At 41.6% G+C, this 27735-nt stretch overlaps 1 protein-coding gene across 1 annotated transcript; it reads right to left on the bottom strand.

The window, feature by feature from the left end:
* Nucleotides 1-219: 219 nt before the first annotated feature.
* Nucleotides 220-27735, bottom strand: LOC118226906 (semaphorin-7A-like). The gene is made up of 15 exons (XM_035416898.1): nt 27693-27735; nt 26612-26643; nt 24401-24540; nt 21999-22040; nt 18955-19050; nt 16965-17067; nt 15871-15981; nt 14551-14693; nt 10462-10634; nt 10238-10346; nt 7419-7611; nt 6291-6406; nt 5651-5796; nt 4953-5011; nt 220-3354 (listed from the first exon to the last, which is right to left on the bottom strand). The coding sequence occupies exons 3-15, from the start codon at nt 24494-24496 to the stop codon at nt 2975-2977; spliced, it is 1767 nt and encodes a 588-aa protein (XP_035272789.1). The 5' UTR covers nt 24497-24540; nt 26612-26643; nt 27693-27735; the 3' UTR covers nt 220-2974.

Genomic DNA, 27735 nt, shown 5'->3' with positions numbered 1-27735 from the left:
ATATCAGAATGGACAAAAATATTGACTTAATAAAAGCAGAAATCTCTAATATGTACATGGTACAGTAATAAGGTATTCATTCTGAACAGCTCTTGATTTTTTTTTATTTTTTATTGCTAGCAATATGAATAGACTAAAACAGTGTGTGCCAACAATAAAGCAAGTCAACACCTCAGTAAAACTCACAGTAGCAACATTATGAAAAGAAGAGGGAAAATATTTTCACACAAAACAGTGTTTATTGCTTTTACAATACTAGTTAACTTCAACCAAAATAATATGCAGCTCTGACTGCATTTGTGCAATGTGTTTAGAAAATAAGATGCAGAGTTCGTCGAACAAGTCATTCTTTCAAACACTCATTTGGGGAATTATATAGAATCATTTGCAACTGCTAATTATCATGTTCTAGTTTAAAATAAAAACAATATTGGTCAATATTTTAAAGAAATCTATTTTCCAATTTCCATCATCCCAAATGGCATTTATCATTCCAAAGTGGGTTATATAATACAAAACAAAACACAGCCAAAATGTTCTTATGTTAATATATGGCTCTTGTTTTAAGTACATATCTGAACTGTCATAAATCAGCTCACTAAGCACCATCAGTTGACACCGATGCATACACAATGAAGGGGAATGATGAACAATTATATGAAAAACATTACCACGCATAAAGTTTAAAAAAATTCCATATAAACATTATGAAAGGAAAATTAAATATTGGAATGTATGGACGAAGTCTTAAAGCTGAGGTTTACTCACTAATAGAAATAAACAGTACATGAACTAAATTCCAATATTCTTCACTACTTTAAGCAAAATTAAGCACTGAAACGCAAATAATTCTTTAAGCTGCTGTTTGCTCACCTAAATAAATAAACAGTCAAATAACTACATTACTAATAAAATTGTTTCCCTTTGTAATCATAATTATTTCCCTTAGCTTTGATGCTCAATGGGGGATTGATATTTCTGGAACTGATCAAGACAAGTATTCTGTAACAAGGTCAATCTGATATTGCTATACTGACAAACTTATTTGGTGATTATAATGGACAACGCGTAACATTTGGATATTCTAATCACTTCATTGTGCTTTAGGAATGAGACTTATTTATACTGTAAATATAAAATATACTATTTATACAAAGGTTTGAAACTCCCAGAAGGGGACAAAGTCACCAGTGCACCATACATAAGGAATGTCAGGTGAATATCGCCAGAAAGTGCTCAGCAGTATCAACAGATAAAATAATAGCTTGGACACCTACACAAGATAAGAGCGTGTGCTAACATAATGAATAAATAACATTTCTGTGTTGACTAGCAGCAATGCTCATGAGATTCTGAAGGCCACTGTATTCTAAAGGCCAGCTCAGATCAAAAAGTACTCAGTTGACAAAGTGGTTTTAGAATCTCAGGAGAAACTCCTGAGATTCAGAACATACGTCACAGGGTGCTGGATTCTCCGAGATCCAAAAAATCTAATCCTAAATCAGGTGTTTAAAGAGATACTCTCAACCTACTCAAAACTTATTGCAATCATTTAATTTAATTACCATTTTGGACAAGGACTGTGCAGTCCACCGAATTTTCAGTCTGAGCTGGGCATAAAGTCCCTTCAAATGTCTTGCATTCTGCAGTCTCGATGTAAGCCAGACAGGCCATTAAGAAACGAAATTCATGACCCTCTCCCTGTCCACACAATCTACAAACTAAAGTGCACTTAATTATTCATTACTCTACTCAGTCTACTGTGCAACTCACAATGGGTAATACCCGGCCTATAACACTGTCAAACACATGCTAGAAACAATATGATCATAAGAAAACAAGACCTAAAACTCTGACAGCCCTTTCTAGACATGCTGCAGCATCTACACTCTCAACCCTATAAAAGGGTTCTTTGGCTTACCTCCTTAGAGGAACCCATTTACTTCTTTATGGAACCATCTTGGTTAGGAGTGAGAAGAGTGAAAGTTCCCAAATTGAACCATTTTGCCCAACAAAGAACCCCTGAACCCTTGAACTTTTCCTCTATGGAAACAAAAAAGAACACATACTTCTGATAGTGTAGGAAAGAGACGAGGAAGAAACACATTAGCACTTCTGACACTGGGAAAAGCTTTGCAGCCGGCCAACGCTCGTCAGCATCATCGCATGTCATTATTGAAGGTCAGCAGCTGCAGTTAAAGGCCCAAAGTACCATGAAAGTGATGCAAACTCCAGAAAATTCCTACCAATGAAAAAATCAATACCACAATACACCAGTGAGAGCCCCTGGCACACCAGCAGAACATCCACATCTTCAGGAGGTAACCTCACACGGAGTTCAATACTTTAATGCACAGTGAATCATGTGGTCAAGGAAGTAGCAGTTATGGACCACAGAGGAAGAGACCACCACACTGTACTGCATGCTCTAGTTTCTCTTTGACCTTTGACCCGTCTGTTTAGACACACGCTTGATGTCAGGGATGATTTTCAGTTGCTCATTCTACTTTCCCAAAGAGGAAAGCCTAAGCCTAAATAAATATCTCAATAATATAATATAATTAAATTAAATTAAATAATGATAATAATAAATAACAACAATAAAATTATAAAAATAATAGCAATATAATAATAATAACAGTGTTTTGAAACTGACTATTATCATCATTAGTTGCAAAAAAATAATAATAATAATAATAATAGTAATAATAACAAGTGCTTTGAGACTGACATCTGCTAGATAATTGAAAGCTATTATTATATGCAATATATTTACTTTCAGATGTTAAACTCTTTCCTGCTTATTGCAGAGGGCAGGGTGGCCGACACCACCTCCCCATCTCATCCTCTCACTACCCCTCAGTCCCTGAGATACAAGTATTAGCACAATGCTAAATTTAGACAAAGAGCAGGGCAAAAGCTCCTGCATTTCCTAGTGCTGGTGAAGAACGCTTTATGTCTTCAAGTCTTCATTTTAGTGCCAGAGGACGGGGACCAGGGCCAGCCCCGCGAGGGCTGCGGTGACGGCGGGTCGCGATGGCCTCGCCGCGCGGCTGTCGACGGGAGGGCGCAGCCGGTAGGACCGGAGGACTTGGGTGTAGTTCCGCTCCGTGGAGATGCATTCGAAGGTCCCGTAGTGCTCCTCCCTCACAGCGGGGATGAGGTGCAGGCAGTCATACTGCGTCTGCAGCTGCGTCTGCGCAGTCACGCAGGGGCTGCTCCGCCCGCCGTGCTCCCAGGTGTAAGAGGCGTGGCGGGACCGTACGGGGCAGGACAGGTAAAAGGGCGTGCCCATGGGCGGGGAGTGGGAAACTACCGAAGGGTCAGGTGACGGTGGTCTGCGATACTGCTGATCTGGAAGACATCGAGGAAGGGGTGTGACTGTAATCAAGTGGTCTCACTACTCAGTCAACCTACACAGAGACATAATACACCAGCCAGTCACCCTACACCAGTGGTCTCCAACCCTGGTCCTGGAGAGCTACAGGGTCTGCTGGTTTTCATAGTGACTCTGCACTTCATGAATCAATTAGAACAGTTGATTACACAGTTAACTCAACTCACCTGTTTTCTCGGGTCTCAATTGGGTGCTGATTTTAAGGTGAAAACAAAAACCAGCAGATCATGTAGCTCTCCAGGACCAAGGTTGGAGACCACTGCCCTACACCCTACACTCTGTCAGCATACACCCTCCCAGACAGTAACCCTAGACTGTGCCAGCTCACTGTGCTTAACCATGGATACATCCCCTTATCATCTCTGCCATGCAGGGTATTTTCTGTTAGTCTTTGTTAGTCAAATCCCAAATATATATTATGAGTGATACTGAGCCGTGTATCAGATGAACATTTTCCTATAAACTGAGCCTGTCACTTGCCTGGCAGCACATTAGGCCTTCAAGAATATGTATGTGGTATCATTTTTATGTTGCAGCTATATACATATTTCATTTTCTAATCTGGTTGCTTTCAATGTTGTATTTTATTGCAGCTTAGGGACACAGTGCACTGTACTGTACTTCATGAACCATACTGGGCACATTCAAAATAGGCCATAACGTCTCCATACTCTTATCACAATGTAAATATTCTGTCACAGTGTGTTATGTGGTCGACAAGGTCTTTTTGTTCATGTGATACTTGGCACGCGCTTTCAACAGAAGTCATACTGACTGATATTTATGAATGGTGCATACATACATTTTAATCATTCATAGAAACAGTTACACTTACAGCTTTTCAAATTAGACTGGCACATTTATAAGACTTAACTCTTGTGATGAGCCTGAGTTTTTACAGTCACCATTACCCCTTCTTGAATAGCTGTAATTGTAGTTTAGTAAATTTATGATTTGAATGTCAAATTTATGATAATTATATTTCAACCATACAATTGTTGAAAAGGGTTTATTTAACAAAAATCAACAGGTGTGGTTACAGTCTGAGTATGACACAAGCCCCAAATTTGGTGATGGCTCGGAAAGTGCCGGAAGGCCGACATGCCAACAAGGGCAAGAGAACCCCACCGCATCTTTACATTTAACGACAGACCGCGTTGGCAGCCATAAACTGACACCCTCAGCCAGCCAAAAGAGGATGGGCTACCCCCATTAAATCATATTACACGCAGACGTTCTTTCTGTTTGCCCTCCCGGGGAGTTTTTCCTTGCCATTGCCACCCTAGGCAAAAGGCCCAGGGGGTGCTGTGATGCGCAGTGTGACAGCTGTTCTGCGAAATGCACAGCATGAATATGCTTGATTTGCTTTGACCGGCCCACAGCTTGGGGGCGGTGGGGGAGGAGGAGGGACGCAGAACCTCAGAACGCTCAGAACCTTTATGTGCAGGGCCTGTGACCACTGGCTGGAGGCTTTCGGAGTTTTCCCTCCACTGAAGAGAGGCTCCTGAATCGTATGATAACTACATCACGGATATAATTTCCCAACCGACTTTACCTGTTCCGCTGTGGTGACAAACATCGACGGTGCCCTCATCAATGTTTTGAATGGCTCCCCTAAGGGCAAAAACGCAAAACGGGCACATTTTCATTGTGGGAAAAAATACTGAGAGAGAAAAGCCACTTTCATCAGCCTATTTTGACAAGACAGCGGTTCCCAATCCTGGTTTTGTAACCCCTTTTTTTGGAAGGGGGTGCTTCACCCTAGATTATGAGGTTTGATTAGCACCTTACATTTCTAAATAGCGAATCAAATGTGTGGCCAGAGTTTTCCATTGACAAAAACAAAAATCTTTATTTGCGGAGACTTTTGAGCTGCACAGTATACACATGCGCACGCACACACTAACACACACACAACCAGTGTTCGAATTACGGGTGGAATTGGGGGGGGTCTGACCCCCATAATTAAGACTTGGACCCCCCCAAAAGAGGTAAAAACAACAGGTCAGGGATGTTGAAACATTTATATATCCTTCTTACCTGTAATCGTAAATATTACAATATATTTCCCATCATTGGCGTCACTAGGGTTGATCCAATCTGTTGTTTTTACCTCTTTTGGGGGGGTACAAGTCTTAATTAGGGGGGTCAGACCCCCCCATTCCATCCGTAATTCGAACACTGCACACAACCAGAGCTTCAGCCTCAGCGTGTCTGCTTTCATTAGAACGGTTCATTAGAACTTTCACTTACCGCACTACAGGAGCACACGCTGAACCGCTCCAAGCGCAGTACGGGTCACGGGCCAAAACGCAGTCGGCACAGGAGGCGCCGTAACCCTGGCAACCCCGCAGGTCCAGCTGGGCAACCTGATCCCTGAAGCCGACCAAGAGCTTGCCCTGTCCGCAGATAAAAACAAAACAGGTACAGAGAGCGCCAGAAATCAACAGCTTGCTCTGCAAAGATAAAAGCGAAACAGCTACACAAGAACAGCTGCCTGCCTTCTGAGAAATTCTATCCAGCAGATTCCCCAACAGGCACAGGCTTTTCAGCAGCACTCAGAAATAACAAAACATCCAGATGCCACACTGAAGCCCCAGCTCACAAGTTTCCTATGTGCTGGGGACTTGTGCTGAACAGGAAGAATTTTTGGTGGTTTCCAGCAACGTAGGTGTCAAAGAGAATATTACTGAAATTTAGGACATCATTGATATGATAGCAGACCTTTTGTGTATTCATTCAATCCTTATATCCAGGTGCAAGATTGATCTTATTGTAGGGGAATTTTGCGCACTGATAAGGTCGCTAACCTTACTGAAGAGGGGTTATGTGAACTGCGAAAGGTAGCTGACTTTGCCTGAGAAGAGTTTTGTGCACTGAAAAGGTAGCTGACCTTGTTGGAGAGGAGCTTCATGGATTGAACAGGAGCAGAGTGGTTGAAAAGGCGAATCTCAGAGATGACAAAGGGTGTGAAGTTGTCCTCCAGGATTTTGTGGATTATTCCTTTGTCTGCAGGGATTGTAAAATCATCTTTGAAATCAACACAAACAATCTTCTATTGCTTAAAGCAAAACCCACATCAGTTTACAATCAGCCTGTAGTACATCTGCAGTGCAGACTAAAAAAGAAAGGACTGACCATTGACTTCTCATTTTTTATTTTTGCACACAAAAAATATTAAATTAAAACAAACAAATGATTGATGAGTAACAAATCATCTTTAAAGTTAAACCAAAACAAAGCCTGCTATCAACTAAGCTTTACAACGAATCAGCTAAGATTAATTTGTCATGCCTAAGAAGTAATTAAAGTGCTTAAGTAGAATTAAGTGTGACTGGCCCTCCATATTGACCAGCAGTTAACAGTTTTGTTTTCCAAGGTCCATTTAAAAATCATAAAAATATCTTGAAGCTGACACTTTATATATAGAAACATGAACTGACAGCATGTCGTTTACGGGAGATATAGCTTCAACTTCCCTTTCTTTGCTACACTGACATGAGTCTGTAGACTGCTGGTTGACTCACATTCAGAAGCTGGTCCTAGTGCCCTGCACAAGAGGACATGGGCTATTTCTCTTCCTTAAAACTGCCCCAGCATGCATTGGGCGAAAGGCAAAAATACGCACTGGACATTTTGCCAATCCACTGCAAGAATTTTTGAATGTAGGACGTGATTATGATATTAATGTTATATTAAATTTGGTTCGTCATTGGCCAAGAGTTCAGTTCAATCAACTTTTAAGAAGGAATGGCTGTCCAGTTTTTCCTCCCATATGGTTCATATTAGCTTTTGATTCCCTTCCTCCTTAAACTGCCACTGTGAAATTCTATGACGACCTGAAATGCTATGGGGAAACCCACTGAGCTACATTCACATGATGCCCATTCATACGTGTGAGCTGCCCAACTGTGAGTTGTACTGCAACAACACCATCACTCCAATCGGTTACAGTGAATCACCACTGCACCGCACTGCAGCCTGGTATCACACGCTCAGCGAAAGAGGCGAGGGGACACACCGGTGGCGAGGAACAGCACGTTATGAGGGCGGCCGTCGACAGCGGTGACCGTATCCACGACGATCTTGGCGTAGGCGCTGTCGCTGACGTAGAAGGGAGCCTGGTGAAGCGGCCACACCCAGTCGCTCATTTCAGGGTGGTCCTTTACGATTCGGAGGGTTTCCACGGGAACGCCCTTACTCTTCGCGACACACTGGAACAGCGTACACACAGGAGGTCAAAGTCAGACCTTACCTTAGAACAACGTTACGTAAGGAAAAAAGGGCGGCGTCTCTCGAACGTGATGAAAATACGCAAAGTTTATTTTCAATACCGGCAGTGACAAAGCACACGAATGACACTTTGGATTCAGGAGAGTCCGACTGAATCACTAACCTTTCCAGTGGCTGCTTCTTATTTGTTTTCCAAGCTTTGATCTGGAGTGTTGAATACACATACTAGGAAGGATGTAGTCCGTTTTGTGACACCTATCAATCAGGCCGTAGTGCATTGGCCGTCCTGCTGTGATTGAATTAGCACGTCTGTTGACTCGGGTGGCTCCCAATCTCTCACTCCCGGTCACTATTCTACCATTGTACCAACTGTATTGTAACCTAGAGTAAAAGGTGTCAGCACTGTACGTGTAATTTCCAGTACCTTCTACGCAGTAAAATGTTCAGTGTTAAGTCGACTCTTTTAAAGTTTATACGAGTCCATTATGGCCTAAACTCTGGAATTAACACCGGATGTCTTACATAGTACTGTCAGGCTGAAGAGTGTTCCTGTGTTACACTGTCACACCTGTGTGTTTTCACATTTTTACAGCTTCCCTGTAGCTGCTGGTCCTCCCACACTCAGACAAAGCTGGGTCTTGTGCCATACCCAGGCTGTAGCTATGACTCTAATCTTTTTGTGAAATGAACCTCTTTTCAAGATTTGGAAGTCTGCCTGGTTGAAATAACTATGACAAATGCACCAATCTAATCTGAAGCTTATAATTGCAGCTGTAATGGTAACAAAAAACTCAAACATCAAACACAGGATGTCCATGCTACACCTACTAAAACATATGAGGAGGGCTGCTCGGTGGTTCATTCGGTAAAGGCACCACACTGTGGTGCTTGGATGAGCCCTATGGTCTTGTGTCGAATCCAGACCATGAAGACTGTGACGACTTTCCAGTTGCTCCACAGGCTGATTTGCAATTGGGAGAGCTCAGCTGGTTAGGGGTCCGTGATTCGTTGCTATCTAACAACTCCTATTGGTTGAGGAGAACGGCAGATGTCTACACTCTCTCAAATCGGCAGTTGAATCTGAGCATGAATGCAGCTTCAGGTGCAAGTCATTTTTACATTCCAAATCAGGATGAGAACTGGGTATTTACAGCCCCACAATGGGAAACAAATGTTTTAAAAAAAATCTGATAAATATGCATAGCTTGAAAATTCTTGCTTCCTCGCCCCCGCACCCTCTAGCTGCGCTGTTTTCCTTGAGAAGAACAAAAAGAGTACTGTAGTGAGTTCAAGCACATTGTTCTGACCACATTCATCTTCTGCGTGGCACATAAGACAAATGACGCCGCTATTCCACATCAAACAATTAAACCCCCAAACCACCATTCCAACAGGCCAGGGGTGTGGTCACAGTGAAAAGGCATAAGGACACTGTGAAAACACTGTGGCTTCTACATGAACCTCTGACTGTTAACAAAAGACCCCTCCAGGCCAGGAACTACATTTTCCATGACGCCAAACTTTTACCCTTCCTGTTAAAAACATGAATATTCATCTCCACCTCATATCATCGCAGCAAATCCGTAACCACTTCATAGAGAAGTAACAACCACGCCCTAACGCACACATAGTAACTTCACAAGGATCAGACATTGGACAATATGTGTGGTCACACTACTGCAAAATTGCACATTAGCATTAGAATCTATTTTACCAGCGAGAACTGGCCAAGAAAGCAGCTCAACATGAACAGATAATTTTGCAATGACAAACGTGATACACAATTATAACAAAGAATGCTAGTAGTTAAAATCTCTCATCCCTTCAACTGAATTCATGTTCAAAACTAGTTACTATGTTGTTACACACTTATTCCCAAAGTAACTCTTTTTTTCTGATATGCAATAAGGCCAACTTTAAATCAAATTTTATCTTTTGGCAATATTAAAAATTAATATTGATATGTTTTGTCAACAAACAGCTCATTTTTACATGCAGACCCTTTGACAGGCAACCCCATGGCACTGAAATGCAATATGACAGTGGAGCATCTCTAACTCACATGTATCAGCTGTGTATTCAGAAGCCTAACTCACATGTATCAGCTGTGTTTTCAGAAACCCAACTCGTATGTATCAGCTGTGTATTCAGAATCCAAACTCACATGTATCAGCTGTATTCAGAAGCCTAACTCACATGTATCAGCTGTGTATTCAGAAGCCTAACTCACATGTATCAGCTGTGTATTCAGAAGCATTACTCACATGTATCAGCTGTGTATTCAGAAGCCTGACTTGCACATACCAGCTGTATATCAATTTTTACAATGGCTTTGTTCTGTAATGTGGAATGCAATTCCCTATCACTGCCCACTGTTGAGAAAACAGCCACACTCATTTTACCCAATGTCCACCCCTTTTTCAGCAGTACTAAAAAAACTAATTTAATTATATTATGTGGTATCTTCTATTGAAATATCCTGTTTGCGTGGCTTCTCTTTACCCGCCTTCCATATTTTTCAGCAATGTAACTCAGACAAAACAACATTCCAGAAGGAAAAGAAAGCGGAGAGAATCATAAATAAGCTGGGGAGCTTCTCAGACTCACTGCTCCAGGCCTTGGATTTGGAATCTCTTTACTCCATCCCCTAAAAGAGGACCCCTCAAAGACAGCCTCGATCTTGTCCAGGGAATAGACGCAAACGGCCGAGGCATTCCTGTCACGAGAGAAGCGCGTTGGTAAGGTAAGGTGTTGCGGTTGCGAGGCGTAGCGCGCAAGGCGCTTTGCAGTTGCGTTTGACAGTGTGCCACGTAAGACGAATCTGCCATTACCAGCTGCTGGTGAAGAGGGCATAGACCCGGCTAGCCCGCCAGTCATCAGCGGGTTGGACGAACACATCCTGGAGATGGTTGAAGTACAAGCCCTGAGTCCTACACGCCAACCGCGACTTCAAGAACGACGTCCAGATGCTCTGGGAGAACCTCTTTGGCCCACCTTCATCGACCTGTGAGGAAAACAGAAGAATCAACACCTGCAGTGGGGCTATGCTGCCGACTGTGTGTGAGTGTGTGTGTATATACATGTATAAGCAAGTGTGTGTGCATCTACATGTGTGTTACGCATGTGGATGAAAATTGGGACTTAAAGGGAAAGGCCAAAGGGAAAGTTCATAAATATCAGCTGAATTTGACTTGAGCTAAAACTTAAGCTGAATTAATTGCGTGTGGGGAATTCACAAACAAAACTCAATCCAAAATAACCAAACATTTTTTGAAGAAAAAAACAAAAGGCTTCTCAGGAAACCTAAGATATCTCATTTTGGATCTATTTTGGATGTGTAAAGACGATCTACGTACAGTATACCTGCTCTTTTGCCAGGTCAGTGTTGTAAATGAGAATTTGTTCTCAGTCACTGTTATCTGGTTAAATAAAGGTTAAATAAATAAATAAAATTCAGTACCGTTCTGCCATACATACATGTATAGTTCTGCTTAAAGGCAGGGGTGAAAAATCCAAGTAAATGCCTCTCCAGTATTTTATTCCAATCACCTGAATTTGCTAATTAGCACAATTTTTTAGTCAGGAGGTAGAAATAATTAGTGAAATCAGCTGGCTGAGTTGATGAGTGGAAGAAAGACATGGCAGGGCTTTTAAATTCGGACCCCTGGACTTTCTACCATTGCTTAAAGGAATCCTAACACCTGCAGTTACTCCTCATATTCCTCATATGTTAGTCACAGAGGAATTTAAAATGGCCAGATGTATTCACGGGCCCTTTTCATCATGGGCGTGTCTTCCGTAAATTTTGGGGACAGCAGGGCAAACGCACCCTCTCTTCCAAGACACCTTCAGCTCCCAGAGCTGCTTTTCAGTCCACAGTTCTCCAGCTGAGTTCATTGAACAGGAGGAGTTTACTTAGTCGCTCTTGCACCATGAGACAAGGACAGTCCCATGAGTGAAACCCTCCCTCACAGATCAATGCAGGAATTTATGCCACGCCCCCTCCTATTCACCATGTGACTCTTTAGGACAAGCAGACCATCAGAAATAGGCCTTTCAGATGAGTGGCAACTTTGTGCTTTACACAGTTGACACTTTTTGCTTGTGGACCCTCTACTGTCCAATCAGAACTAAGCGTCATCTACAGTCCAATCAGTAGCTCAAACCCTCTCCTATCCAGTCAAAGCCTTACACCATCACCTGTCCAATGAGAGCCTTGCATCCCCTTCTGTCCAATGACAACTCTTAAGAACCAGCAGACAATCAGAATGAGGCCTTTCAGAAGAATGGCAACTTTGTGCTTTACACTGCTGTGAAGTTCCTCTCAGAGCACCTCTACTGTCCAATCAGAACCTCACACCTTCTCCTGTCCAATCAGAACCTCACACCTTCCCCTGTCCAATCAGAACCTCACACCCTCTCCAGTTCAATGACAGCTTTGCATTCTCTTCTGTCCAATCACAACTAAGCATCCTCTTCTGTCCAATCGGAGCCTCACATTCTATTGAAGCATCATGCATCCTTCCCATTTCAATCAGTCTAAAGCTTCCTCTCCTGTTCATACCACTCAGCACTTTCCATTTAAACATAGGAAAGGCTGAGGTTAAACGGCAGAACTGGACAGACCATACAAGGAAACATTCCGAGAGCCCAGACAAGGGCTCTCCAGTCTAGATAACATGAGTTTGCACATGTGGAGAGCAGTTGTCTGAGGTATGCAATGCATCACTGCATGATTATCACCCTGAAGTCATTTCCTTTCAGAACTGTTCTGGCCTGCTACTTAACCATTTTCAAATGCAAACATAAAAAGCCCTTGTTTGCGTGAGAGGGAGGAAGACTTTGGGAACTGCACAAGGCACAGTGGCCATAATCGCTTAACAAGACAACTTCAGATGGGTGACGTTATTTGATCAACAGTATGCATGTGGATGATGCACAGCTACTCTGAAATGTCAGTTCATGCCAATTTGCGTTTTTTGTCAATTGCTTCTCAGAGCAACGTCTGTGTAACTCCACGCATTTCTGCTATCCACTAAGCATACCCTTTCCCATAGAACTGGCAAAAGGAATCCCAATAATACTGTATGAAGCTCTAAATTTATATAACTGATAACTGAGGTACCTCAGTGTTTTATTTGTCTTGGTGAAGAGTGTGGGAAAGTTACCTGGCAAGATGTATGAACAGAACCCTGGTCTCCCTAACATTACCTCAATAGCAAAAGACCAGGCCCTTCGGCAAAGTGGAATGCATCAGGTTGCGATGCTTTTCTTAGCAACACCACCCTGCACCAACACCACAGGCAAGATCTCTATAATACATATAACCCACACACATACATACATTTATCTACAAATGCATTTGTTTATTTTCCACACAGTGTCAGAGCATGGTGAATATGCCTAATATGCCTGGAGCTGTGACAATGGTCAGATTTCCACTAATTTGACTCACAGGATGTAGACTGTGGGTATAAGCCTGCCATTGGCCGACTATTTCAGTCGGAATTCTCCTCCCCTTCCACTATCTGCGTGTTACCGTGTTCAAACTCCCCATCGCTATGTGAAACAACAACAACCTCCGAGATAGCAACCTACATGCTGAAAATGGCACGTTTTGACGAAGATTTGGATCGTGCAATAAGACAGGCCTGCTTGGTTCCTTCGGTGAATGGTTGTAAAGATATATAAAGAATATGTTTACAACATTTGCTGTCTAACAGGGACGTTCTTGAATGTTTTCCCACCGGTTATGGAAAAAGTTTCATACACCAATATCAATATCGTCTGCAGTGAGCTAGCGAGGGTAAACACAGAGTCATGGTGTGAAAATGGCATAGTTTTGGTAGTGTCCCCCTTGGTCGCGATAATGGAGGACCAGGTGAAAACCCTGCAGTCAAGTTGGGTAGCTGCAGTGTACGCCGGGCAAGATCCAGACACGGACGAGAAAATAGCTGCTGGCCAGTTTTCCTGGCAGAAACATGAATGGCAATTGGTGTTAAATGTAGCAATATAGGCAAGTTGTCATAGAAAAAACTTCTGTATAGCTAGTCATAAACCTTTGTTTAATCATCAATGACAGGACTATATGAGTCTTACATTTAGCCTATCTATGTATCGAATCTGATTTTACTACAGTTGCAGAACCACAGCAACTTGTGAACGTACCTCAGAAAAGCCCAGACTTCGTCTCGCAAGACTCTCATGCCCGATGTTGATTCGTTTTCTGACACGGCCATCGTCAGTCGGAGTTGATTTGGCACATCTTTTAACTCTGGAAGCGGCATGCGCCAGTGACATTGACTTGACCAATGAACCGATCCGTTCCACTTCACACAAGCTTCTGTGATATCGGTTTAATAACGTTCTGCAAGAGCTACATACAGCTATTAAATCGTCTGTGTTTTCACGAGTTCAGTGAACTCCTAGAGATCTAAAGTATAGGCAGGCTTCACCTCTGGGGCACCGATGATCAAGTTATGTTTGTATTTTTTATCAGTAAAAGTCGTATCATGTAGTCGACATACGTCTTTTACTGTTTTATGTGGAGTTTTCTTTTGTGGGGATTTAGCCATTTTAATGCCAGCGCTCGCCTCCCCACGTGTAAATGATTTACAAAAATAAGTCCCCCTCCCCGACACTATTTTGCAAGGGCACCGTTGCTGCATCCTGGGCTTAGCGCCGCCCAAGACAATTATGATTGGTTTAAAGAAATACAAAAAAGCCAGCGTGTTTTTTCCCCTATACCAGAATGATAATGGGTTGAGCACGACCTTTCTCTAGTGCTGGCACAGCACTGAAACAAAGTGTGGAGATAGGTCTAGCTATGCAAGACTAGATTTCCACTGTCTGTCCTAGCCCTCCAATTAGCAAGCAGCATTTCTATTCTTTCTTCTTAATCTGAAATTGGGGAGAAGTACCTTGCAAACCCGGGCAATTCTGGAGATCCAGGGATCGGCATCGGGGTTAGGGTCCAAGTTCTTCTCCCTGAAGAAGAGGTAGATCTTCTCCTGGTCTGGGTCTTCTCTTTGTCTGATCCAGCTGGCAGAGACAAATGTTGGGTCTGTGGAAAAAAATAGGTTAAATTCTGGGAGGTTGCAGGTTCAAATTCCCCTGATTGTTGTCTCTGGTTTCGCAGCACTCTGACTCCATGGCTTTCATACTAGCCCGATTCAAATATGCATTTGAAACACTAACTGTTGAGAACCTGGTAAAATGTAAAACGCTACCCAGATACATTCCTAAGAATTGTATTACTAAATATGTTACCAACCAAAATGTAGAATCAGAAAAAAAGAGAATTTTGTTCTAAATATTAGTTAAAAAACTGACAGTAATCTGCAGACATTTTAGATTTTCCTAAAGTATTTCAAATAATTTATTTAGCCAGGTCTTAGATACAGGACTCATTTGAACAGATTATAGGGAGGTCCATTCTGGGGTTGAGATGAGAAATTTGTCCTGAAGGCTTCCTTCATTTAAGCTGGCTTTAAAAGTTACTTCTGCAATAGAGACTGGAATTTGCACCATTTAAACTCCAGCCCGGTAAATGAATTCAAATTGTGAATAAATCCATCCATCCCTCCATCCATCCATCCCTCCATCCCTCCCTCCACCGTTTATCCTGGGCAGGGTCGTGGGGGGTGCTGGAGCCTACCCAGTGTGCATAGGGCGAGAGGCAAGAATAAGTGTGAATAAATTACATTCTAAATTTATTTGAATAAATGAATCCAGAATGTTCCATAAGTATTTTTTTAATTAATTGACTTTCATTTCCAGACTTACTGTCCTATCATTTTGAATAGTGAGCACTATTTACCGCTCAAGTACCTGGGCTGCCAGAACTCAGGCCCAACCAGAATTCACCTTGAGCTAAAAATTCTGACCAAAACACTCTGAGCAAAGTTACAGCATTATTTTATTAGCTAATTACATTCACAGAATTTGCACATACTTAGCTCACACCAAAGTGTCAACCTAGTCATGCAAGTGAGGCTTTGTGCATCCACCCTAATGACATTGTTATCATCTACCTTGACAACAGTTAAATATTAAAGTTCATAAAGTTATTCTGTTCTATTGTACATATAAATTAAAAATTAATAGTGCATAAAAATTAAACAAAACATAGTTTAATTAAATTCCATTTCTTCCTTGCAGGCCTGAGCACTCCCACAGACCACCCGCTACCACACTGAAAAACATTCCTCAGTCTGATGAGAATTATGTGCTTTGCTTACCTGTCAGCCACTTATCGTGCATCCAGACACTGGCCCTGTTACCAGCCTTCCTACGAAACTGTAGGGATGTGCCATCTCTGTTGAGGGCTGTGGCAGCATACAGGTCCCCCTCTGAGAGAGACATCCACCAATCAACAACCTGAACAACGACATCAGGCTTCCCACCCTCACCTGGACCACCAATCCAATAGCATTTCAAGCCCCATTCCCCCAAATTCAAGGACCTATGAAAATGGCACAGTGAGTTGTATCATAAGTGTTGCCAATCGTCCACGAACAATATAAATATAGCCTTAATATGCCTGAAAGTGAATGCTTGACCCTCCAGGGTTGAGGGTTGCCCAGGGCTGGCTAGCTTTGAAGTCTTCCAGAGCCATGTATGAATATCTTTGCAGACCCGGTGGGCACTGTAGCCCTCCAGGGCCTGAGTTGAGTAGCCCTGTGGGCACTATAACCCTCTCCTTGGCCTGGGTTTAGTAGCCCTGTGGGCACTATAACCCTCTCCTTGGCCTGGGTTTAGTAGCCCTGTGGGCACTATAATGCTCCTGGGCCTGGGTTCAGTAGCCCTGTGGGCACTATAATGCTCTCCTGGGCCTGGGTTGAGTAGCCCTTTGGGAACTATAATGCTCCTGGCCCTGGGTTCAGTAGCCCTTTGGGCACTATAATGCTCCTGGGCCTGGGCTGAGTAGCCCTGTGGGCACTATAACCCTCTCCTTGGCCTGGGTTGAGTAGCCCTGTGGGCACTATAACCCTCTCCTCGGCCTGGGCTGAGTAGCCCTGTGGGCACTATAACCCTCTCCTGGGCCTGGGTTGAGTAGTCCTGTGGGCACTATAACCCTCTCCTTGGCCTGGGTTGAGTAGCCCTGTGGGCACTATAACCCTCTCCTCGGCCTGGGTTTAGTATCCCTGTGGGCACTATAATGCTCCAGGGCCTGAGTTGAGTAGCCCTGTGGGCACTATAACCCTCTCCTCGGCCTGGGTTTAGTATCCCTGTGGGCACTATAATGATCCTGGGCCTGGGTTGAGTAGCCCTACGGGTACCGACCACCATCCTAGATCATACCAGACAACCATTCAGCACCAGTGATACACACCTACTGTGAGAGATAATGAGTTCTGTGTGTAAACTGGGGGAGAGATTCCTGCCCCGTCTCTGTATTGTATCACCCTGCTTGACAGGTTGCCCACCCTTGGATTCTGTTTGGAAAAAAAAGAAAAGGAAAAGAAAAAGATGTTTATGCACAGTAACAATTTGGCATCTAAAACAGTGCTTCCCAAACTGTAGGAAGACAGACAAATGATACACTGCACAGACTGCTAATTTTAGTGCACATGCTGTTGTTACGATGTGATGGAAACATTTCAATTCCATACCTGAATGTAAATCTGGCTACATTTTAATAAAGGGCAGGTAACAAACAGAGAGGTTTACAGTGGGAAGACTACTTCTAAAGTGCATGCAATCCAAAGCTATGCCAAAACATCCTTTTGAAAAGAAACACAATTGACTTGAAAATTTAACTGTTACCTGAAAAATACCTTCTTTCCCCTTAAAAGAGGTTATTTATTTCCATATAATGTGGATTCATAGAAACTCTCCGAGCAAAGTTACAGCATGATTTTAATAGCCAATTACATTCCCAGAAATTGGGCATACTTATCTCACACCAAAGTGTCAGCCTAGTCGTGTAAGTGAGGCTTTGTGCATCAAGCCTAATGACATTGTTATCATCTACCTTTATGTGAATAAAAACATACTGAGGCACTTCATTACATGAATTACCAAGTTTAACACAGCAGTATCACATTTGACTGTGTATTATAGTCCCGGTCATGGAGATGCGAACTTCAACATTAACTTCATTCCCTTGACTCACCATAATTAAAAAAACATATTGCACCATTGTCTCAAACCCACCATAAGGGCAGTGGCAGCCGAAACACTGCCAGTCAGTTACATCATTGGTGTGGCCACATCACTGTCTCAACAGACCACACTTAATCCAGAGCCACACATATACAGTAATACTGCACTGGCAAAAGAAACAGTTGTCGCAGCCATGTCTTGTCAATGTCCATTAGACTAGAAATGTTGAGTTTATATGAACAGCTTTTCTCATTTTTGCATTTTGTTCAAATTGTATTATTCAATTTTGAAGCAAACAGTAATAGCCATGTTGTGGTATTCTAAGAATATGTAAATGGCCTCTGATGTAATTACATCATTAACATAAATATCTTACATCAGTGAGAAGAGAAGATAGGAAGAGGAGGAGCTTGCAGGGCCATTGAGCAACACAGTTATTATCCCAAAAGTACCAAAAATATTGAGTGGATTTGCTAATGAAAATAGATGTTATTTGTTCTGACCTTTGTTGAAGTACTAGGGTACACGTGGTCCATAGAGCTAAACTGATTCAAAAATGGAAGTACCAGTACAAATCATTGTTACAGGGGCACAACAATTATCGGGGTATTATTGTACACAACTGGTGACACACTGGCTTTAAAACAGCAGTTAAATATTAAAGTTTCTAAAGTTCTTCTAAGTAAAAATAAAGTTATTCTGTTCTATAGTACATATAAATTGAAAGCAAAGATGTTTTATTGGTAAACAGGTGCTAATGATGAATAGCACATTACAGCTGCTCCCATTACACGATTCATTACGCCACCACTTTATGGTCATCTGCAGGATTTAGACGAACAGCGTTGACAACACTAGGCGGAGTTTCTTCCACGGCTTTGTGATTTTTTCAGCTTGCAGTCTGTTGTTCACTGTAATTACTATGTGGGAAAGACTAAATGTCTGGCAATCTCATGTGGTAACACCAAGTCATGAATGGGTGGGAGAATATAAAAAACAATGAAATGACTTCCCAGTATATTGTACCAGTAAATATAGTTTAAATTTATAGTGCATAAAAATAAACTGAAGAAAAACAAAATTCCTTCCAAATCTTGTTTGCCTCATTTGACTGGTTTCTCCCACATGAGATGATGGGAGGGGTTCAAATTATAGCAGTGTTCCATGAACGGCTCTTAATCACACAAACATATATGTGGAAACAGGCAGTTACTCACCACTTTCCAACACAGAGGCAGGTATTCATTAGTCCCACAAATAAACAGGCTGTCCTGGAACTGCTCAATAACTGTGATGATGTTCTCACACGGAATCTGAACAAAATAAAGAAATAATCATGTTTTCATTTAATTTATTTTCATTTCTTTTTATCAAACATCCAGTGCATAACAATCTCCAGTTGCAACCTGGGCATTAAATTTAAACATTGTTTAAGTCAGTTGACAGGGTTAGGGGGTCAGTGGATTTCCACTTACACAACATTCACAGAAAGAGGATATTCCTTGAACAATTGGGAAGAGCTCTTGTGACCCCCCATATATGAGAAGAATCCCTTCCCAGAACCCCCCTCCACACTAATTTTGAGGATCATTTCATTGGAGGAATCTGACCCAGGTCCACCTGAGGTCCTGCCTGAAACTGCAGGAACAGGACATACGTGGAAGAGCTGCCAAGCCTGCCCTTCCAACAAAGACTTGCTACAAATTGAAAAAGTACACCGGCAAGTCACACACACAGACACTCATATGCTGTCATTCACGTGCAGTAAAATTAAATCACTGTTTCCCATACATTGACTTTATTTGGACAGCCTGTCCAAACAGATTTGCCCCCGCCCAATATATATAGCCTATATATATTTTTTTTCCTGTTTATTTCTGTAAACAACATCCACTAATCACACTTTAATTACCACAGTGAATTTTTTTAAATACATGCTGTCACCAGTGCAAACACCACCACACCCATCCACACCACCACCCACTGTGAAGGAGGGGGGAGTGTCGGAGGACCACACGCAATTGTACAGGGAATCGTAAAGCTTACCACGGAGGAGATAAGCCACGGAGGCTAGCGAAAACGACAAAGGGGGGAAAAAAAACAGACTGACAGGAGTGAAAACTCAAACTCCCTGTCAAGCCTTAAAAAACAGCCAAACAGAAAACAACCCTGTAAAAACAAGGGCGAGAAACAGAGAAATAAAAACACTGAGCACCACTCAGGAACGAAAAATAGTTGGGAAAGAAACCAGGGAAACCCAATGTAACTGAGTCGCAGCTCAGACCCAAAACAAAAGAAAAACTTGGGATCGAACACCGAGATACCCAAGAACCTAAGACGCAGCTTAGGAAAACAAAAAGGTAAAGCCCTAACAGTCTGCCGGCACGAAGCCCAGAAACACAGACCAAAATACAAACCTAAGGGGGAAACGCTTCTTGAGAAGCGAGAACAGGAGGTGTAATACACAGGCTCAGAAATACCTTACCGGCTCAATGAGAATGTAAGTTGACACTGATGCAAGGACTGAAAGTCAGACAGCGTCTTAAATAGCCTTGCCTGACGCCGGTGGCCGAAATCACAGTATAAGGAGGAATAATTGGAAACAGGTGCATCCAATAAGGTAACAATCAGGCCGGGAGGCCAAAAAACGGAACTGCACCCCAAACCCATGACACCCACGAATGAAACATTTCTAGGGGAAACACAATATCACTTGCTGCAAACCCATCACCCCCACCATCGATCCAAACTTTAGTAGTGATCTTCCATGATAAAAACCAATCAAATGTGACAAGTGGCCGTATGCATGGGTAAAATGTTCACGTTCACAGTATTTTTCCATATTCTACCTTTGGCGTTTTCTTTCGATAATAATTGCAGTTGGATCTTTTTGGTTAAGTATGAAATGCATGGGTGAATTCTGACACGAAACATAAAAGATGTGAATTTGTTCATTTGACTGAAACTGGTTTTCACTTAACTTTCTGAATTTGGTGAACTGAAAACAACCCCAACCAAATTAATCAAGATATCTGAAGCAACAAATCTGAGCCAATGCATTTAATGTGTTAAACCTCAAACCATGTAAAACTTTTATGTCTTCAGTGTAGCCTGTGGTTGCTTTGCATGTTTTTTTATCCTCTCATGTAAATGTTTAAGGGTGGAAGAAGGGCGGTCGGCTGGAATGAGAGCCAGGACATCTGAGTCATTTCACATTTTCTCATTTCCCACCAAGCTCCCAAGAGAGCTCCAACACAAACCACATCCCAACAAAGCTTGTGCTGAAGCACGACAGATTCACACCCAGAACACATGGGTGGGGGGATCATGCGTTCTGCCCCCTCAGTCCTCACCCTGGCAATCTGCGGGTTTCCCCAGTCAATGCTTTTAAGTGTGCCTTTGCATCATTGCTCTAATCAATCTGAATTTATTCCATAAATGTGAATTAAGTTGACCATTTCTTGTCATTCAAAGCAAAGCACAAAATATACAATAATAATCATTAACTAACTTTCTCAGTCTGCTCTAGGGGCCTCATGTGTAAAATTGTTTTTGGTTTTAAACTTAAACGCAATTCTGAAAATCATTTGCTAAGTTGCGCTTCTGCTTGATTTATAAATAATAACAGACAGACGAAAGCTACTTATGTTGGTTGAAAGTAGAGTGTCTGCACCTTATGCACCTAAAATCTCAAATGAACTTCAATTTGAACTCACAATAACATGCTTTATAATTACCCAATCTTGTACATGCAGCCAGTGACAGCCATTTCCCTCTAAATAGTCACATTGTCTTGCACTCTTCATGCCTAAAAATGATTATCAATTAAATGTTATGCCTAAAGCAGGAACACAGCCCACTTTGCGCAAATGTGCAGTAGGGCTACCTCCACATAATCTGCAGGTAATTAACTTACGTCTAGTATAAACTTTACATAGAGATACGATCATATCCATGTCAAAGTGGGACTTTATAAATAACTACTTAGTCATGGCTTCCTGAGTAAGCCACAATTTATGTGTAAGATACAATTTGATCGTAGGATTTTATAAATGAGATCCCTGATCTCCCAATCACCCAGTGGAGTTGACTTAAAAATGCCCTCCCTCTCCACCTAAGCTACCATTTGAATTCTGGAACAAAATGGCTGCTGTACATCATCCATGTAGATTTTATACATTGATGGTGACTGAGGTGAGTTTTGCCCACTTCACAGTAAAGAACTTAATATTCTTATTCTTCCCATGTTCTGTTTACTCACCACTTGGCAGTTCTGTCCACTGGTTGGGGTCAGGGAATAGTTCTGCAAAGGGAAAAATTATTAAAATAAACAAACATATAAATAGGTGGATAAATCGGTAGAGAATCACATGCAATTTGCGTGTGGGATTTTCTGCTTATTTGGAATCAGTGGAAATTATATCTGGAGATTAACCTATTGTCTCAGACATTGTACATCATTTTTTCCAGACATGATCTGGAGTCATTCATAAATCAGGCTTTAAAACTGGTGATGTGGTATTTCCAGTGAAGCCTTTCTTTCTACTATGGATTTGTCACAAGTAAAGACCTTCCAGGGACAACAGATTATGAAGTTGGACAACTTTCAGCCACCAATCTTAAAAACATGGAATTTTTGAGCCTTCTGCCTGGCTTTAGTGCCTGCACTGTGGAAAGTTAGAAGCTAGAAGGAACAGGTCTTATTTTTATTTCTATGTGAACCATATCTTCCTGAGCATTAAAATAAGCACAGCTGAAGCGTAGCTGAAACATTTTTCCAGGTCTGTCTAGCTTTTTGCAGGTGCACATTTTATTTTTTGCACTACGTAATTTTTTACCAACTGTACCAACTGCAGGGCATGTTTTTTCTCATCATTGGTTTTGTTAATACGCAACCCTTACTGACTGAAATTAAATCGGCTCACTTTCTGTTTCCTTATTTCAACTCAGTCTTTTTAATAAAAAAAAATATATAGTCATGTATTTACCAGGGTATAAAAGCAGAAATGACAAAAATACAACTATATAAGCCAGGAACCGTTAAAACAGATGGGACTGGCCATCTGTCAGAATCTTTCAATGTCTACAGGATCGGTCTGGTGGGTATCACCTGCGTGACATGGCCCTTTATTAGTGCTAAATAATGGTTGCAATTTGACACTACATCCCACTGTGGTGGTAAACCAGGACTAGACACAAAAGCGAATGCAGATAAGCTGTCCACTGGAACAAAAACATGGCACCATTTTACAGAATTGTCCATTGAATGCGTTGATTTAAGAGAGCACAAGTTCAGCACAGGACTACTTATTATATACTGCCACCCACGCATGTAAAAGATATATACACCGATCAGCCACAACATTAAAACTACCAGCATTTTTCTGCTTTAATATTTTATTTTCTGTTTGTAATCAAACAATTCACACGTGGTAAAAGTGCAGACTCAGAGCTTTTATTAATGCATGTCACAATGTGTAATGCTGGACCCAAACGCAGGACTCTAACACAGAGGCTTAAGAGAAAAGCAACTGGTTTATTGAGAGGTAACCAAACTGAGCAGGGCAATTCAAAACCGTAACTGGACTGGGAAAGGCTGGAACCAGACTGGACAAGACTGGAGCCGGAGCAGGACCGAGCAGGCCTGGAGCTGGAACAGGACTGGACAAAAACAGGAGCAGGGCCGAGCAGGTCTGGGGCTGGAGCAGGACTGAGCAGGGAAGGAGCAGAGACGAGCAGGGCTAGAGCTGAAGCAGGACCGAGCAGGAACAGGAGCAGGACGGAGCAGGGCTGGAGCCGGAGCACGGACGAGCAGACCTAGTCCCCCATTTCAGTGTTTTAGACAAATTAACATAATATCAAATAAGAGAGTCGTGTTTTGTATTTGGTTGCATATCCTTTGCATGCCATGACTTCCTGATGTCTGTGACCTATCAACATCATCAGAGTCTGGATATCTTATTGTCAGTTTGTCCTACAAGCGATACAAAAACTCTTTGCATTTGACTGGATCTCTATGGGAATTGCGGGGTGGTAATAGATTCAGCTGTAAATTATGCTGATACAGTATGGAACACATTTGTTGGCTGAATGGCTTTAAGTCATCAAGGGTCCAATGTATCAAATGAGCCTCAAACCACCGTGCTGCTGCTAGATATGCAGTAGATACTACAAGCATTGTTTCTCCTGAATATTTTTCCATTGAGTTCAACAGGAAAATTAATCAGGAGAAACAATGCTTGTAGTATCTACTGCATATCTGGCAGTATCTGGCTGATCGGTGTATATACGGTATGTCTGTCAAGACAGAGACCATATAGGCAGGGCTGCCCCCACTAAAACTTTCAAAGCAAGGCTTTGTGTCAGAGCAGGAACCTATTAATAACATGTGAACAATAGTACCACATCTGGGTCAAATATGTATTTTGTTTTGGATTCAAATACTTTTCTGTGCTCTATTGATCTTGCCTGGTGTAATTGAGCCAGCCAATATGACCAAAAGGCAGGGTTTGCACGTTTTGAGAGTATTTAATTGGTTGCAATACACCAGACAAGATGAGTAAAGCATAGAAAAGTATTTTAATGCAAAAATAATACGCATCAGATTATAAACACTCCACATTGCTATTTGGAAAGATGCTGCATTATAATAATAGTCATTACCTCCACAAGACGACTGTGCTCCAAGTCAAACCTGTACACAATGTTTGTTCCACCTATGTACAGGTCGTCAGAGCCCTCTGGGTGAAAGAGGACCATGTGCTTCTGATTTTGTTCATACCACAATATGCTGATGACAGCTTCTGAGAAGGACATGGAAAAACAAATATCAGAACAGGAATATCAACCTTTTCTGTGTACACAGGCTCAAAGGCATACAGAAGACACCCAACACAAAAGGGTTATAAAGTCAGGTCCATAAGTATTTGGACAGTGACACAATTTTCACCATTTTGGCTCTGTACGCCACCACAACGGATTTGAAATGAAACAATCAAGATGTGATTTAAGTGTAGACTTTCACCTTTAATTTAAGGGTTTTGTCAAAAATATTGTACGAACAATTTAGGAATTACAAACATTTTTATACATAGCCCCCCCCCCCCCTAATTTTAGAGGCTCAAAGGTAATTGGACAAACTAACATAATCATAAATAAAATAGTCATTTTTAATACTTGGTTGGAAATCCTTTGCAGTCTTGAACCCATACACATCACCAGACGCTGGGTTTCTTCCCTGGTGATGCTCTGCCAGGCCTCTACTGCAGCTGTCTTCAGTTCCTGCTTGTTTTTGGGCCGTTTTGCCTTCAGTTTTGCCTTCCGCAAGTGAAATGCATGCTCAATTGGATTCAGGTCAGGTGATTGACTTGGCCATTGTAGAACATTCCACTTATTTGCCTTAAAAAAGTCTTGGGTTGCTTTTGCAGTATGCTTCGGGTCACTTTCCATCTGCACTGTGAAGCGCCGTCCAATGCGTTTGCATCCAACCAGTTCCAGTGGCATCCATACATGCCCACACCATAACACTACCTCCACCATGCTTCACAAATGAGGTGGTATGCTTTGGATACTGAGCAGTTCCTTCCCTTCTCCATACTCTTCTCTTCCCATCATTCTGGTACAAGTTGGCCTTTGTCTCATCTGTCCATAGGATGTTGTTCCAGAACTGTACAGGCTTTTTTATATATTTTTTTTGGCAAACTCTAATCTGGTCTTCCTGTTTTTGAGGCTTACCAATGGTTTACATCTTATGGTAACCCTCTGTATTTACTCTGGTGAAGTCTTCTCTTGATTGTTGACTTTGACACAGATACACCTACATCCTGGAGGGTGTTCTTGATCTGGCCAACCATTGTGAAGGGGTTTTTCTTCACCAGGGAAAGTATGCTTCTGTCATCCACCACAGTTGTTTTCCGTGGTCTTTCCTTTTGGTGTCCATGAGCTCACCAGTGCTTTCTTTCTTTTAAAAAATGTACCAAATAGTTGATTTGGCCACACCTAATGTTTTTGCTGTCTCTCTGATGGGTTTTTTTTCTTCATTAATGCCTGGCCTTCTTCCACAACCTTTGGTTTTCACAAGTAATTGATTGCAAATTTATTAAAATTCAAGAAATTAATTAAAAATACATTTAATTCTGCTTAGATCAATAACTTAGCTAATATTTGACAAAAACACCTCAAACCAATTGTAGATTATTATATTAATGCCTGGCCTTCTTCCACAACCTTTGGTTTCCACAAGTAATAGATTGCCAATTTATTAAAATTCAAGAAACAAACAGGTTCCTGATTATGATTGTACTTTTACCTCGGTCCCTAACTAAATATGAAACAAACTTCACCTGTAACTGTACATACAATTTAATCTAATGCAATCCAAAGGAAACAGTTTGGATACAGGCGATGCTTGCACATTCTAGAGCGCTGCAACCTTTGAGAAAAAGGAAAACTCGCGTGACAACAAATAAATAAAATAAAAAAATTTATAAAACATGTTCATAGTTTTATTTTAGACCTGAATCATTTTGTTTGTTTGAACAATTGAGACTTAAACCAACAATGGTCTATTGCCAGCTTAAATTCTCAACATTTGTGGGGAACAACCGCTAAAGTACATTATGGTAGACTATAAAAAATAATCTCATACGAAAATAATTGAGGCATTAATTTAGCAAGATTAGATGACCGAGTAGCCTACGGTAAAGAGTCAACAATTCAAAAACAACTAGCCTAATAAAGATCCACAAGCATTGTGTAATTTTAAAGGTAGTTCAAGGAACTTCATGAACTTTATTAGTGTAGGTAGGTAGGCTCTACACTCGAGTATTGCTAACGACGAAATTCAGTTTTCGCAATACAGCCTGTGTGACTTACCTTGGGTGAGCCTTGGCGTGAAGACCGGTGAACTGAAATGCATATTCCATGAGAAAAACAAAGTTAATATAGCTTCTAGTCTCATAGTACCTGAATCAAAGCGCCGTAGAGAGACAAAACGAATGTCGTACAGTGTCTGATATGTGAGAAGGCTTAGCCTATCTTCCAGTAGGCTATGACAGGCTCTGACGTAGCCTACTAGCATCTTTAGGTAAATCTCCTAAGCCTATTAGCCTACATTGCAAAAAATAAAGGTTCGTTGAAGTTCTATATAGAACCTTCAGGTTCTTTGAATAGTATTTTATAACCATATTTCAGAAAAGGTTCTATCATAAAAATAATATAACCATTTAGGAACCTTTTTTGGGGCCATATATAAAAAATTATATTGAACCCTTTTTGGTTCCATATAGAACCTTTAGGCATTGGCGATAATCGAGAAAATCACCAGAAAATGCCACGAAACGAGCCCTCAATCAGGGAATTTGTGGAGAGAGAACGTAGTTCCATTGAAAACTATGGTAGAAACCTTGAGAGAATCGAACATTTACTAGACTATCTCCAGACACAAACAATGAACTGAAAAGCAGTTTGGCTGAACTGAGAATTCAAATAACTGCTAATTTCCAGGCGGACGAAGATCGAAAATAAAAAAATTCAGTACTACCTTCATTCAATAAAAGAAAACCTTAATGATCCAAGTAAATTTTGGAAGTTGATTAAATCTACATCAGGGTCTATGACACCCTCTACTCTTCCTGATCTTTTAAAGGTAAATCAAAATGAACTAAAGGGTACGCATAACATAGCAGATGCATTTAATAAGCATTTTATCAATGCAGGCTTAGCCACTCTCTCAAATCTCCCTGTAGATGGTAAAGACAGTGTACCCACCACCCTAAGTTGCCCGGGAAATAGTTTTAATTTTTCCCCAATTTCTCCCACTCAAGTTTATAAAGCTCTATCGAGTCTTGATTGTAAAAGGTCTGCTGGTCCTGCCCAAATTGAGCCTTATTTTTTTTAAAACAGCAGCAGATCTGGTTGTGGGACCGATTGCCTCCAATTTTAATCTTAGTCTAACCAGCGGTTTGATCCCCAGCTCCTGGTGTCATGGTTCTGTGGCC

Source organism: Anguilla anguilla, chromosome 5, assembly GCF_013347855.1.
Source record: "Anguilla anguilla isolate fAngAng1 chromosome 5, fAngAng1.pri, whole genome shotgun sequence".
Lineage (NCBI taxonomy): Eukaryota > Metazoa > Chordata > Actinopteri > Anguilliformes > Anguillidae > Anguilla > Anguilla anguilla.
This window is presented reverse-complemented; position numbering and strand designations above follow the sequence as displayed.

Excerpts from the sequence above, each read along its gene's own strand:
- LOC118226906 (XM_035416898.1), bottom strand. The coding sequence starts at position 24,496 with ATGGTCCTCTTTCACCCAGAGGGCTCTGACGACCTGTACATAGGTGGA. Across the intron at positions 6,407-7,418 it reads CGTGCTGTTCCTCGCCACCG|ACAAAGGAATAATCCACAAA; the intron begins GTGTGTCCCCTC and ends CAATCCCTGCAG. Across the intron at positions 3,355-4,952 it reads TTGTCACCACAGCGGAACAG|ATCAGCAGTATCGCAGACCA; the intron begins GTAAAGTCGGTT and ends GATGTCTTCCAG.